Raw genomic sequence first — 16,443 nt, 5'->3', positions numbered from 1 at the left:
GTGTGGAATTAAGATGTAAAATTGTTGGAACAAAACACCTACATTAACAGCAGATTAGTATTCTTCCCATATGGACACTGAATGAAAGTGGCTAACAAAGCGTGGATAGAAAATGTATCTCAAGTCAAAGCCAGGCTGGCAGATTTTCAAAGGTAGAACGTTAACCAGACACAGTTTTGATGTTTTGTGACTATTAGGCATAACTTAGATAAGTATCTTTTACATGGTCAACCCACATTTTTACCAGTTTAGTTCTCCATTTGTGGGTGTGATGCTCGTCATTCATTCACTCACTCACTCTCCAATATTTATTGAGATTACCTTTATGTGAGGAATAGGACTGACAGACAAAATACAGGACACCCAGTTTAGTGTGAATTTTGGATAAACAGATAACTTTTCAGTATTTTTGCTTTGTTTTGTTTTGTATTCTTGCTAAACCTGGCAACCCAGCTAGGAAATATGCTGGCTTCTGGGCATATACAAATAAATCATATCTGAATTCTGCCCTCGTGAACTTAAATCACTTTAATGTAAGTCACCCTGAGATGTACTATAACATGTTGCAGAGGTCAGTATTAAAGTGTCAACGTCAGCAGATTTCTCTGACACCAGATACAGATATAATGAGTCCCTCTTGGGAATTGCCCTGCATGAGTTTAAGACCTCTGACATGGTCACTGAAAGATTTTTCTTTCTTCCAGGAAGCAGACGAGATGAACAGGCTACAGGGTCATTGTTCTTAAGGCCAGGTGTGCCAAGATTGCTGGATTCCTTCCTTCTGTAATACTCTTCTCTCATAAAAGTTGTTTTTGTGTAACAATCAGGTTAGCATGCCTTTTCATATACACATATCTTCCTACTGAATTGGGGAGAAATGTGTCTATTTAGTAAAAGTAAAATAAGTAAAGATAAATAAGAGAAGATTGTGAAGGGACGTCACCGCAGGTCTTTTATTTTGGCTTAGAGTAAAAGAATAAAGAGCTGAAACACATTCTCCCCCCACGGTCATCCAGCTGCACCTGCAGGGGGTGGGCAACAAGCAATTTGTCCCTGCTGTCTGCCATCTTAGCCAAAGCGGCCTATCATGTCTATCCACTCCTGGACCCCAGGCTGCTGGAAAAGGCTGAAGCCCTGCAGGTGAGACCTGGCACCCTGATGAACTGGGATTAGGGAATGAGTGTGAAGTCCTCTAACCTGCCTCAGTCTCTCCATTTCTCTTTCACTGTGACCAAAGAGTTCAAATAGGATCTTGCCTGGGAGTGGGGAGTGAAGGGGAGCAGAGGGAATAGCCCCAATCTAAAAGGACCTAAGACAAGTTAAGGTCGTAGACGAAAGCAGAAGGGGCCTTGTATGTCTGAGAAAACAGACTGAAATTAGAAACTAAACCTCAGGAGCCCTGAGCATAATCCCTCAAGAGTGAGGCAATGTGACCCCAGCCATCAAAGTGAATACTGGACCCATGTGTGAAGTCACTGATGGTACTGTAGCCATCCACTGAAACTGAGCACAGTCGGCAGTGTCGCTAGTTCATCTTCTAAACTTAATGTCTGCCATTTTCCTCCTCTCCTGCCCTGGCTCACTGCGGCGATGCTTCCTCTAAGCCACTGATACCGCTCAGCCACAGATGCTCATCAGAGACAGCCTTTATAGCACGTCAGCCAAATCAACCTACTTCAGCAGTCACCCCAAAGGTGAAAAACAGCTGGCCTCGGCCTGTGCTGTGCTGTAGTAACAATATTATAAATACTGTATCAGTGATAATTGCCAACATGCATTAAGCACTTACTATGGGTAGCCACTATGCACAAAACTTTATGTAAATTTTCTTTACAGCCTGACCTTGTAAAGTCAGTACTATTCTCCCCATTCTATAGATGAAGAAACAGCCTTAGAGAAATTAAGTTGTTCACTGCCACTGGTGAGAAGGAATTTGCATCCAGGCCTTTCTGACTCCAACCTTGTGCTGTCTTGTTTGCTCAATGCTTTTAGTAGTATCTCCCCAGAAACAGCCTCTGAGATAAGAATTTAAGTGCAAATAAAAAAAATAAAAAATAAATAAAAAGAATTTAAGTGCAAATAGCTTATTTGGGAGGCGATTTCAGGAACAGTGGAAAAGGAGTAGGAAAAGTAATATAGTGAAGGAAAGGAAGCCAATAGACAGTGTGTTACCAGGCAGTTATCCCTAAGTCCAGTTGTGCTGGAGGACTCTGGGAGACAGGGTGGAACACATGTAAGAATTATCCCAATCTGAGGGACGAGGAAGCTCTTCATCGTCGGCTACAGGCTGCTTCCTCACCCAGTTCTCCTCTGTCATTGAGGGCTGTTTCCAGGGGCATTAACTTACTTGCCTGGCTTAAGGCCTGAGCTCGCTCCTTTTGCTGCAGAAAAAAAAAAATGCTCTCAGGTGGGAAGTCCTAGGTGTTTACAATAAGCAGCTTTTGAAGGCATTTGCATGGGGTACCACCAACAACTGCTGCAATACCTTACAGAGATTTCAGTAAAGAAAAATTTTTAGCATTTTAATCGCTATCGTTTCTCTCCTTGGGTTAGGCACAAGTCCGTAGGGGCAGCAGGGCAGTAAGTGACTGACAGTGTGTGTTAAAATCACACTTGACCCTCAAACCTGGCACATGGTCCCAAACCAATGGTTTCTTCCTTGTGATGAGATCATTCCAAGGGGGTTTTCTTGGTCCTTGATGCCAACAGACCCTTGTCAGATCCTTTCCATTAACCTTCCTATTATAACCAGAAATAACTGAATCCTAGCATGACCTCAGCCAAGCTGTCAAACTGAGACCCCTATAACATATGGTTTATATTTCTCCTTAAAAAGAAAAACATTCAGGAAGCAATAAAATCAGGATTTTATAAAGAAAAAGAAGTGGGCTCTTTCCTTCCTAAATTAAGCTATTTTGATTAAAGTGAAGACTGCAGATACATTTAAAGCTTCAGTGGGAAATGCAAAGATTATGGCTCAATTCCATTTTCTCTGTGCTTCATGCCCTCTTTCCCCTTGACACTGTTTAATCAGACACCTCACCATCCCTAGTTAACCACCATCCAAGATCACCAAGGTCCTACAACAGAAGGAGCTGGACACTCACATGTGGAAAGTTGATTTTGAATTAGGTATGAATAGGATTCTTAACCTAAAATCCTTGGAGAGGCTCCTGAATGTTTCTGATAACTATATATATATATATATGAAATGTGCACATTATATATATATATATGAGTACTATATATATATATATATATATATATATGAGTACTATATATATATATATATGAGTACTATATATATATATATATATATATATATATATATATATGAAATGTGCACATTAGCATTTTTCTGGGGAAAAAATACAAAGCTTTTAGCAAATTTTCAAAATTGTATATGATCAAAAAAGGTTAAGAACCTTTGGGTAACAAATAATTCCACAAGGCACTAAATGGCTTGAGGAAAAGCAACAGGGTAGTCTCAGATTTTTCTAAGCAGAACCAAGCTCATACTTCCAACATGTAATTTATAATCCAGTCCACAGCCTCTTACTTTTTGATTCTTATATCCTGGCTATAAATCATAACTGTGTTTTTAGATTTTCATATATTTTGCAACTTTGCTTGTTTTCTATAAACTGAAATTGGGTTGACATGAACAGACACTTTCACACTTCAAAAGTGAGCCAATTGGAAAAGCCATTGATCCAATGCTGTAAATTATAACACTGCCTAGGCTAAGCAGAGTCACTAACCATGACACTAGAGGGACCTAAAGTTCCACAACAGGCTCAAAGGGCTGAGTCCTGAATAATCCTAATAACAGACCATCAAAATAGATAAAGCAAAACTGACAGAATGAAAGGAGAAATAAACAGCCATATAATAATAGTTGGAGACATGAATACCACCCTTTCAATAATGGATACAACAGCTAGACAGAAGATAAGGAAATACAGGACTTAAGTAACACAATAAACCAAGTAAATCTAACAGACATACATTGAACATTCCATCCAACAACAGCATACACATTCTTTTCAAATGCACATGGGACATTTTCTGAATAGACCAGATGTTAGACCACAAATTAGGTCTCAATAGATTTAAAAAGATTATCATGCAAAGTCTCTTCTCCAATTATAACAGGATGAAGTTAGATATCAAAAATAAAACTGAGAAGGTCACAAATTTGTGGAAATTAAACAACATACTCTTAACCAATGGATCAAAAAAGAAATCACAAGAGAAATTAGAAAGTACTTTGAGCTCAATGAAAAAAACAGAACATGGCAAAACTTACAGGATACAGTAAAAGTAGTGCTAAGGGAAAAATTTACAAATGCTTACATTAAAAAACAAGAAAGACCACAAATCAACTGCCTAACTTTACAACTTAAGGAGCTAAAAAAGAAAAACAAAAAAAACCTGAACCTGAAGCTAGCTGAAGGTAAGAATAATGATTAAAGCAGAGATAGAGAACAGAAAAACATTAGAAAAAATCCATGAAACCAAAAGTTGATTTTTCAAAAGATCAACAAAATCGACAAAACATTAGCGAGATGGACTAAGAAAAAAAGAGAAAAGACTGAAATTACTAAAATCAGAAATGAAGTAGTGACATTACTACTGAGTCTACAGAAATAAATATAAGAGAGTACTTTGAACATAGTGGATAACCTACACTAAATGGGACAAATTCCAGAAATCAAACCTACCAAGACTACCAATCATGAAGAAATTGAAAATCTGAATAGACCTGTAATAAAGAGGTCTATCAAAAATCTCCTGACAGGGGCGCCTGAGTGGCTCAGTTGGTTGAGCGGCCAACTTCAGCTCAGGTCATGATCTTGTGGTCTGTGAGTTCAAGCCCTGTGTCCAGCTCTGTGCTGACAGCTTGGAACATGGTGCCTGCTTCGGATTCTGTGTCTCCCTCTCTCTCTGCCCCTCCCCTGCTTGCTCTCTGTCTCTCTCTCAAAAATAATAAACATTAAAAATTATTTTTTTAATCTCCTAATAATGAAAAGTCCTGGACCTGAGGGCTTCCCTAGTGACTATTACCAAACACTTAAATAGGAATTAATATTAATCATTCTTAAGCTTTTCGAAAAAACTGAAGAGGAGGGAACCCTTCAAAACACATTTCATAAAACCAGCATTATTCTCATACGAAAGCCAAAGACACTATAAGAAAACTACAGACCAATATCCCTTATGAATACTGATGTAAAAATCCTCAACAAAATACTTGCAAACTGATTTCATCACCATATTAAAAGAAGTATTATACACCATGATCAAGTGGGATTTATTCCTGGGATGCAAGGATGGCTCAACACATGAAAAATGATCAATATAATTTATCACATTAATAGAATGGAGGGGGAAAAACACATGATCATCTCAACTGATGCTGAAAAGCATTTGACAAAACTCAACATCCTTTTATGATAAATACATTCAACAAAATAGAAATAGAAGGAAACTACTTCAACATAATAAAAGCCATATATGAAAACCTCACAGTGAACATCATATTTAATGGTAAGACTGAAAGATTTTCCTCTAAGATCAGGAACATGACAAGAATGCCCATTTTCACCACTTCTATTCAACATAGTACTGGAAGTTCAAGCCAGAGCAATTGAGCAAGAAAAAGAAATAAAACACATTCAAATTGGAAAGGAAGAAGTAAAATAATCTTTGTCCACAGAGTATGTGATCTTACATGTAGAACACCCTAAAGTTTCTACCAAAGAACTGTTAGAACTAATAAATGAATTCAATAAAGTAACAGAATACAAAGTCAACACACAAAAATTGGTTGCACTTATATACAACTAATGAACACTCCGAAAAGGAAGTTAAGAACACAATTACATTTACAATTGTCTTCAAAAAAGAATAAAATATCCAGGAATTAACTTAATCAAGGAGGTAAAAGACTTGTACAATAAAAACTTTAAAGTTATGTTCAAAGAAATTTAAAAAATGCCAACACATCCTATGTTCATGGATTGAAATACCTAATATTGTTAAGATGTCAGTATTACCCAAAGAGATTTACAGCTTAATCCCTATCATAATCCCAGTGACCGTTTTAGCAGAAATAAAAAAACAGTGTGGTACAGGGGTAATGGCAGATATACAGACCAATGAGTAGATAGTCCAGAAATAACCCCTTACATACATTGTCAAAAGACCATTCAATGAAAAACGCGTACTTTTCTGAACAAAGGATGCCAGGAAAAGTGGATAGCTACATGTAAGAATGAAGTTGGACCCTTAGCTGATACTGTACACAAAAATTAACTAAAACTAGATCAAAGACCTACAAATAAGACTTTAAACTATAGAAATCTTAGAAAAAACATAAGGCAAATTTCATGATATTGGCTTTGCCATGGATATCTTGGATATGACACTAAAGACACAGGCAACAAAAGAAAAATGGATGAATTGAAAACTTCACAAAAATAAAGTTTGTACATCAAAAGACAGTATCAAGAGAGTAAAAAGGCAACCCACAGAATAAGAGAAAATGGGCAAAGGACTTGAACAGATATTTGTCCAAAGAAGATACACAAATAACCAATAATCACAAGAAAAGATGTTCAACATTACTAATCATTATGGAAATGCAAATCAAAATTACAATGAAATACCTCCTCACCCTCATTAGGGTGGCTACTACCAAAACCAAAAAATAAACAACAAAATAAATGGAAAACAAGTGGTGGGGAGAATGTGGAGAAATTAGAACCCTTATCACTGTTGGCGGGGATATAAAATGGTACAGCCATATAGAAAACAGTATAGCAGTTCCTCAAAAAGTTAAAAGTAGAATTACCATATGATCCAGCAATTCTGAATATATACCCCCCAAAATTGAAAGCAGGGTCCAGCAGAGATATTGGTACACACATGTTCAGAGCAACAATATTTATGATAGCTAAAATATGGAAGCAACCCAAGTGTCCATCAACAGATAACTAAACAAAATGTGTTATATACGCACAATGAAATATTATTTAGCCTTAAAAAGGAACGGAATTTTGATATATGCTATAACATGGACAAACTTTTAAAGATAAGTGAAATAAGCCAGTTACAAAAGGATCAATACTGTATAATCTTGTTTATATGAGGTACTTAGTCAAAATCAGAGACAGAAAGTACAATGGTGGTTTCCAGGGGCTTTTGGGGAGAGTAGAATGGGGTGTTGTTTAATGCATATAGAATTTCACTTTAACAAGATGAAAAAAGTTCTGGAGATGATGGTGGTGATGGTTGTACAATATTATAAATGCATTTAGTACCACTGAATTGTGTGCTTAAAGATGGTTAAGATGGTATATTTTATTATTTGTGTATTTTGCCACAATAAAAAAACATTTGAGAAAATAAAAACAAAAAACCCTGAAAGCGATTACCTCAAAAATTTAAAAAGGGAGAAAAAAAGAAAAACTCAAAAAAACACAGACAAACAAAAAGGAGGGGAGAAGCATAAAATTCCAAACAGTAGAAAAATGGTACACCAGGCAGCCATTTTGTAATTGTAAATTACTGAGAAGCGATGTTGATGAGATATTAAAACACTCACAGTGATATGCATCATATCCTATTGTTGTAATGTATTTATACATATATACACAGTTGGGAAAAGTCTAGAAGGGAATGTACCAAACCGCTAACAGTGGTACTCTTTGGGATTATGGGTGATTTTTTATTTCTTATCTATGTTTTCTAAAATAAGCATGTATTAAGAAAAATCCATGTAAGCTTCTAAAAAAATCAAGTCAGCTTAAGGAAAAAACCCTGTAATCTCAAGTAAATATGTTAAACACTTATAGAAGGATGAAGACGGGAGAGGTTTTCAAGTCTAATTCAATACAAAGCTAAATGTATTAAATACCCAGTTTCCCCAAATCAGTATGATTTTAGTTTCCGAGCTTTTATTTTAATTGTAATTAAGATTTTCAAAATCTAGCCCTTCAAATTAAAAAATGTAATCAGTTGGCTTATTTAATTTCTCCCCATATGATTTAAAACATTAACCCCAAACTCAGTGTCTTAAACACCAAAGACTAATTTCCATTAAAAATCGTGAAGCATGCAGGGGCACCTGGGTGGCGCAGTCGGTTAAGCGTCCGACTTCAGCCAGGTCACGATCTCGCGGTCCGTGAGTTTGAGCCCCGCGTCAGGCTCTGGGCTGATGGCTCAGATCCTGGAGCCTGTTTCCGATTCTGTGTCTCCCTCTCTCTCTGCCCCTCCCCCGTTCATGCTCTGCCTCTCTCTGTCCCAAAAATAAATAAAAAACGTTGAAAAAAAGTTTTAAAAAAATAAATAAAAAAATTAAAAATAAAAAAAATAAAAATCGTGAAGCATGCTAATGTAAGAATACGGAGTCATTCTTCATTAACAGTAATTACCTCGACTGAAGAGCGAACTATGCATGGAAGTAAAACAAAATCCCAACTAATGAGCACCATTCTGAGATCAAGGGCCACAGTGAATAATTCTGAAATTGCAATCAGAATTACACAAAGCTAACCAGACCAAGGATTGACTTTTATTGACTATCAAAACCAAAATCATTCAAAATGGCACACAAAACACCGAGCCGAGCCAATTCTTTTTGAAACCTGTTGGTCCTCTCCCTCAGTCCCTTCCTCTGGCCCTTGAGAGTCCTTGTCGCCTCTTCCCTCGGCTCATTCAGGGTAGCGGTTCTTCAGAAGTTCTTTCAAGCGTTCAGGAGCCCGGCTCCTTTCGGCCCCGCCCCTCCCGGCTGACCCCGCCCCCTCCTGCCAACCTCGCCTCCCCCGGACCCTCCCCGTCCCTCCCCGCCCCGCCCGGCCTGCGGCGTTCGGTGGACTTCTCCCACTTTCTCTGCCAGTGTGTGACGAGCAAGGCGCCAGGAGGGGTCTATTGCGCAAGCTCAGGGTGCTGCGCTGGGAGTACCGGAGACGACCCGGCAGCACTCACGAGACTATGAGGCGCGACATTCGGCGGGCTCCTTCCCGGAAGCGGAAGCTCGGGGGGCGGGCCAAGGGGATCCGGGAGTCCACGGCGGTTAATTTCTTTTATCGTTTGGCTTTACTTCCCTCCGTCTGGGCTTTTCTGAGGCTGCGAGAGATGGTCAGGTCCGGATCTCGATCGGGCCAGGTGAGGGCTGCGGACCTGAAGCGTCCACTATGAGGGTATAGAGGGACTGAGGGGTCAAGGGCCAGGAGAAGTGCAAAACTCTGAAAAAAATAAAAGCAAAGACAATGTGGCGGCGTTAAAAATGCTGGGAGAGGGGAGTTGGGGGGACACCCAATGTTAACATCCTAACACAGCCGCACTGTCCATAGATGTATGTTCTGTTTTAATTGTAGTCTTCCAGAGCGTTGGCTTTGGTGTAGGGCGCCGGTTCGAGGCCAGCCTCCGTCGTGGGTAGGGTGACTTAACCTCTCCAACGCTCAGTATATTGTTGCATCAAATACAGTTTCTTGGCTTTTCCACCAAGAAAAGCTGGTCTTCCGTCACAATTACTGGTATTTTACAACTACTTGTAAAAACTAAAGTCTCCCAGTTAGTGCCCCCACCGACAGCCTTACCGATTCCAAAAGCACCCCCTCGTTGTCACTAAATGATTTATTTTCTGCTTTAAAATCTACACAAATCCTCTTGCAAGGTAAAATGTCAGTTCTTTGGCCTGTCAACACAGCTATTTTTTGATTCCCCTAGTGCATTCCTTACCAGACCCGTCCCCACTCCAAGTGTATCCAGAACTGTTCACTGATATGTTCTTCAGTGTCCTGGATGCCCCATGCCCTCTCATGCTTCCATGTCTTTGCACTTCCCTTTCTGTACTGCCTGGAATGCACCTCTGTTCCTGGTACCTCCACTTTCTATCTTTTCCCTCAGCTCAGGAGCCACTCAAGAGCCTTCCCTACCCCTCTCACTTTCCCATTGTTTGGGTGCTCCTTGCTTCCCCCTTTTGTGCTTTGTGCTGACCATTATTAAACTGCTTTTCATACTAGGGACCTTCCTAATCTCTATACCTCCCTTACTGCACAATTTATCTCTATATCCTCAAGGCCTGGGATAGCACATAGCATATAGTAGATTTCTAGGTAATGAATCAACTATTTCTCACACAGACTCACTACCTGGAGTGATCTTATCCTCTTTAATATATCCACGTCTCTCATTCTCTCACTTGGTATCAACTCACCTATGATACTGTCTTCCCCATTAATATTAATCTTAATGCTTTTTAAAAAAATACCTGGCTCAGACTTTCTTCATGAGTACTTCCTGAGCATCCTCACCCTTATAGATCTTTCTCTTACATTGAATGAACTCAGAATACGTGCAGTCAGCAAGGGGGAAAACATGGTTTTGTAATCATGGTCACCTTCAAGATTCACATTCCAATTCTGCCATTACTATGGTAGTGATATTAAGCAAAGTGCTTTCTACTTCTCTGCCTCCTTTCCCTTAGCCATAAAGTAGTTGTAAATAGGTATAAAATCCTGCCTCAAAGAATTGGGGAGAATTACATGAGAGAACCTGGTAAAACATCTATCTCACTCTTGGCATAAATGTGCAACAAAATTTGGTCCCCTTAAAAACAGTTTACAACCATCTTAATGGTAAGAATAGCTAACACTGGGGTGCCTGGGTGGCTCAGTGTCCGACTTTGGCTCAGGTCATGAACTCGTGGTCTGTGAGTTCAAGCCCCACATCGGCTCTGTGCTGACAGCTGAGTCTGGAGACTGCTTCGAATTCTGTATGTGTCTCTCTCTCTGCCCCTCCCCTGCTCATGCTGTATCTCTCTCTGTCTCTCAAAAATAAATAAACGTTAAAAAAAAAAGAAAAATGGGGCACCTGGGTGGCTCAGTCAGTTGGGCCTCCGACTTCAGCTTAGGTCATGATCTCTCAGTCTGGGGGTTCAAGCCCCGCATCGGGCTCTGTGCTGACCACTCAGAGCCTGGAGCCTGCTTCAGATTCTGTGTCTCCCTCTCTCTGTCCCTCCCATGCTCACACCTCTGTCTCTCTCATTCTTTCTCTCAAAAGTAAATAAACATTTTAAAAAATTAAAAAAAAAAAAAGAATAGCTAACACTGAGGTAGCACTTGTGTGGTAGATGTTACTCTTAAGTGTTTTTCCACAGTACTTCTAATTCATTTAATATTCATAATAGCCTTATGAAGTAAATACTATTATCATCTCCATTTTATAGATGAGGAAATTGAGGGATGAAGACTTCGAATAATTTTCCTACAGTTACAAAACTGGTTAGCAGTGGAGCAGGATTCAGACCCACATAGTTGGTCCCAGAGTCCCTTCTTTTAAACATTATACTATAATTAGATGTATGACTTTGAACAAGCCTCCTTTCTGTAATTTAGGTTCCTAGCTCACAGAAATGATAAATCATAGGGTGTGGATTAAATTATTCTACAAATGTAATCTTACTTTGCACCTGTTAGTAGGAGATACAACTTGTAAGAAATGCATATATTTTTCTCAAATAGCAAAGAAAAAAAGTTTAATGATAATACCCAGTAGAAGTAAATGTGAGATAAAGAAAAATTATGGTCTCATGCATTGTGGTTTGGGGCACTCCTTTTTGAGAGTGTTTTTGTAAATGGTATCAAGAGCTATTAAATGAATTATAGCCTTTCACCAAATAAATAAGCTTTTAATCCTGAGTATGAAAACGCTTTTTTCTGTACATGGAAATGTTTATTTCAGGCTTGTTTTTCAATTGTGAAAAATAGAAGCAAACCAAGGATGTGTTATATTACTTCCACTCAAGAAAATATTATACAACCATTAAAAAATTTTGTGAAGTTATGTTAATATGGAAAAATATTTAAAAATAAAATCATAAGATTTACTTTTTTGCAACTAGCTAGTCTTTATGACTAAGAAAATCCATATGGGAAAAGATTGGAAGACCCAGTAGCAAAATCTAGTGTCTAGATCTGGTTTCTAAATATCATTCGCTAAAAGGAACCATGACTTCTAGGAGGAATGGTCAACTCCACAGCTGGAACAGGAAAATTATAAGATGAGCCTGGATACATCAAAATAAAAAGCATCTGCAGAGTAAAGGAAACAACAGAGTGAAAAGGCAACTTATGGAATGGGAAAAAAGATTTGTAAACCCTCTGCCTACTAAAGGGTTAACACCTAAAATATATAAGGAACTCCTACAACCTAATAGCAAAAAACCAAATAATCTGATTAAAAAATGAGCAAAGGGCCTGAATAGACATTTCTCCAAAGAAGATACATAAAAGGCACATGAAAAAGCACATGAAAAGGTGCTCAACATTACTAGTCATTAGGGAAATGCAAATCAAAACCACGGTGAGATAACACCTTACACCTCTTTAGATGGCTATTCTCATTGGTGAGAATGTGGAGAAATTGGAATACTTGTACACTTTTTGCAGAAATGAAAAATGGTGCAGCTGCTATGGAAAACAGTATGATGATTCCTCAAAAAATTAAAAATAGAGCTCTTGTATGGTCCAGAAGTTCTACTCCAGATTTTTTTTCCAAAAGAATTGAAAACATGATCTCAAAGAGATATTTGCACTTCTCTGTTCATTGCAGCATTATTCAGATTATTAGTCAAGATGTGGAAACAATCTAAATGTCTATTGATAGTTAAATGTCTGTTGATAGTTAAATGATAGTTAAAGAAAATATGCTATATACACACAATAGAATATTTTTCAGCCTTAAAAAAAAATCCTGCCATGTGCAACATGGATGAACCTTGAGGATATTATGCCAAGTGAAATAAGCCAGTCAAAAGGACAGACAGTGCATTATTCCACTTCCATAAGGGACCTAAGATAGTCACACTCAGAAGCAGAGAGTGGAATGGTAGATGCCAGGGGCTGGTCTGGAGGGAGGGGGAATGGGGGAGTTGCTATCCACTGGGTATAAAGTTTCAGTTATACAAGATAAATAAGTTCTAGAGATCTGCTGTACAATATCATACAAGTAATCACCTGTATAGTATTGTGCACTTAAAAATTTAAGAAAGTAGATTTCGTGTTATGTATTCTTACTACAATGAAAACAACAACAAAAGATGAGCCCAGAGCACCTTGTTGCAGAAAGTAAGGAATTGCTCAAAAAATAATGGGGCCATGTTAAAAATTATACAGGAGCTAGTTTGAAGAGACTACCACTGATAGAATCTGGGACAATTGGAGCATCAAAGTATTTTAAATAATGATGATGATGGATCATAACCCATGGCATAACAGGAATCGCTGATCCATACTAACAAACAACAAAGGAAAAGTGCTTACCTACAGTTGAATGCCAACTAATAACTATAGAAGGAAGATGGAAGTTACACAAATCACCATTTCACAAACAGTTGGGATTAAGGCAATCATTCAAGGGATGCTACAACTACTGGGTGAATCTGATGAATAGAAGTCTGCATAATCTCAAAGTATCTCCCCATTAATTACTTAATACAATGTTAAAAATACTAACCTTAATACTAACAGTGAAAAACCTGGCAGATGCCATCTTAAATGATCAAAGTTTACATTACCAGTAATGGGACAAACTGGTACCATATGCCTACTTACATTAAGAAGGACAAAATTTCCCTTTTGTGGTATTCCTGCCAAAAATGCACAACCTGAATCTAATCATGGGGGAACATCAGACAAGTCTAAATGTCAAGAGGGACATTCTACAATGTAAGTGGCTTGTACTCTTTAAATATGTGAAGGTTATGGAAGACAATGAGCGATAATCCAAGGAACTGTTCCAGATTAAAGGAGACTAATGAGGTATGACAATTAAATGCAACATATGATCCTGCATTGGGTATGGACCAGAATATTTTTTTTAATAAAGGACATTATTGGAATAATTGGCAAAATGTGAATAAAATCTGTAGTTTATAATACAGTGTCAATATTAATTTCCTGATTTTGATAATTACATCATAGTTATACAAGTGACCTCATTCTTAGAAAATATTTAGGAGTAAATATTTAATATAAAGTGGTATCATATCTGTAACTTAGCCTGAAATAGTTCAGGAAAACCACTAATACTTAGTATTTCTCTATGTTTTTATTGTATATATTTTGTTTTTGCATATATTTTGAGAGAACATGGCAGATGTAGTAAAATGTCAACAGTTGGGGAATCTGGGTAAAGTGTATATAGAAATTCTTTGTACTGTTATTTCAGAATGAAAATTACAAAAGAGAGTTTTGATGAAAATGTGCCAATATGATAGTTACTTTTTTAGGGTGCTTTTATCCTGGGTAATTTTCATTACCTGACTTTCTGTTATGTAAGCTCATGCATGTTTTTTGGAGAAAGATCACGTGTAATCTTACAATTATGCCATACATTTACCCCTGTATACTTTTTGTTTTTAATTTTGAAAGATAATAATTGCGGTAGCTGTTTTTGGACTTGGTCTAGTGTATTGGAATACCATGGTTTGGAATTTTATTACGGTTTTGGCCAGGACACCAACATATGTATATATAAAAGGGAAGGACCCTGAAGGTGTCATGCAGGGACCAGTGGAGCAGTACTATGTAGGATCTTATTTCCTATAAGGTTGGTTCTCTTTACTGGCTTCATGACTCAATCATATCCCAAGTTATCTCAAGAAGAAATATAACTCCATTAACCCAATTTTTAAAATGTATTCTCAGTAGCATATAATTCCAGATTAGTTTAATAGTTACTGCTCAAAGCTATCTTGGGATGAAATATGTCAACATGTAAAGAAAAACCATAAATGTAACTGCCAACAGTGACTACTTGTGAAGGGTGAAATGAGGGGGTGAGTAGGGAATTTAACTCATGTCTTTAAAAAAAATTTTTTTTAACATTTATTCAATTTTGAGAAATAGAGCGTGAGTGGGAGAGGAGCAGAGAGAGGGGGAGAGACAGAATCTGAAGCAGCCTCCAGGCTCTGAGCTGTCAGTACAGAGCCCAATGCAGGGCTTGAATCCACTGACCATGACCTGAGCTGAAGTTGGACGCTCAACCGACTAAGCCACCCAGGCACCCCATTATGTCTTTTAAAAATTGTATTTTAATTAAAAATTTTTTGAATGTTTATTTTTGAGAGAGAGAGCACGCGTGCAAGCTGGGGAAGGGCAGAGAGAGGGAGACACAAAATTCGAAGCAGTCTCCGGGCTCTGAGCTGTCAGCACAGAGCCCAACTTGTGGCTCAGATTGACAACTGTGAAATCATGACCTGAACTGAAGTCAGATGCTTAACCGACTGAGCCACCTAGGCACCCCTAAAAATTACATTTTAAATAGAGATTATATTTATTGATATGTTATTAAGATATAAAGAGGCATACCTTGGAAAATCTCCCTTGCTCTGTCCTCTAGATTCTCAGTTTCCCTCCCCAGAGGCAAACACAATGAACTGTTTGTTGCCTAACTTTCAAGATAACATGGATGCATGTTAAAGCAAGTGCATTTTTTTCTTCTACACAAAAATTAGCCCACTTATTTTACTTTTAAAATAAAATTGTTTTTTCAAAAACAATATTGTTATATGAGTTTGAAAAGAAAAAGTGAGGGAATGAGCTGTAGGTAAAGAAGAATGGTAGAGTTTCCATGGGCTGGTCTTGTCAGGCATTCTAAATAATGTGGATAACTATTGTTTAACACACTGTTGGAAGTCCTAGCCTCAGCAGTCAAACAACAAAATGAAATAAAAGGCATCCACATTGGCAAAGAAGAAGTTAAACTTTCACTTTTCACAGATGACATGATACTTTACATGGAAAACCTGAAAGACCACCAAAAAGCTGCTAGAGCTGATACATGAATTCAGCAAAGTTGCAGGATACAAAATCAATGTACAGAAATTGGTTGCACTTCTGTACCCCAATAATGAAGCAACAGAAAGAGAAATCAAGAAATGGATCCCATTTACAATTGCCCCAAGAACCATAAAATACCTAGGAATAAGCCTAATCAAATATGTAAAAGATATGTATGCTGAAAACTATAGAAAACTTACGAAGGAAATTGAAGAAGACACAAAGAAATGGAAAAACATTCCATGCTCATGGGTTGGAAGAATAATTATTGTTAAAATGTCAATACTACGCAAAGCAATCTACACATTAATGCAATCCCAATCAAAATTGTGCCAGCATTTTTCTCAAAGCTAGAACAAACAATCCTAAAATTTGTATGGAACCACAAAAGACCCCGAATAGCCAAAATAATATTGAGAAAGAAAACCAAAGTGGAAGGCATCACAATCCCAGACTTTAGCCTCTACTACAAAGCTGTAATCATCAAGACTGTATGGTATTGGCACCATACACCAATGGACACATACACCAATGGAATAGAATAGAGAACCCAGGGTTGGACCCACAAATGTATGGCCAACTAATTTTTGAC

The 16,443-nt window shown here is 37.9% G+C and overlaps 1 protein-coding gene across 3 annotated transcripts in view; it reads left to right on the top strand.

The window, feature by feature from the left end:
• The first annotated feature begins 8,994 nt into the window (after window positions 1-8,994).
• Window positions 8,995-16,443, top strand: part of CCDC14 (coiled-coil domain containing 14) — a 51,465-nt gene continuing 44,016 nt past the window's right edge. Inside the window, exon 1 of one of the 3 annotated variants that reach the window (XM_053220955.1) lies at window positions 8,995-9,171. In XM_053220955.1, the coding sequence (XP_053076930.1) occupies window positions 8,998-9,171 (174 nt within the window). In that variant the 5' untranslated portion in view covers window positions 8,995-8,997. The remainder of the gene's footprint in view (window positions 9,172-16,443) is intronic. The other 2 variants (XM_015082291.3, XM_015082290.3) reach the window with 2 other exon arrangements.

This window comes from Acinonyx jubatus, chromosome C2, assembly GCF_027475565.1.
Source record: "Acinonyx jubatus isolate Ajub_Pintada_27869175 chromosome C2, VMU_Ajub_asm_v1.0, whole genome shotgun sequence".
Lineage (NCBI taxonomy): Eukaryota > Metazoa > Chordata > Mammalia > Carnivora > Felidae > Acinonyx > Acinonyx jubatus.
The sequence above is the reverse complement of the archived record's forward strand: the minus strand, read 5'-3'. Positions and strand labels throughout refer to the sequence as shown.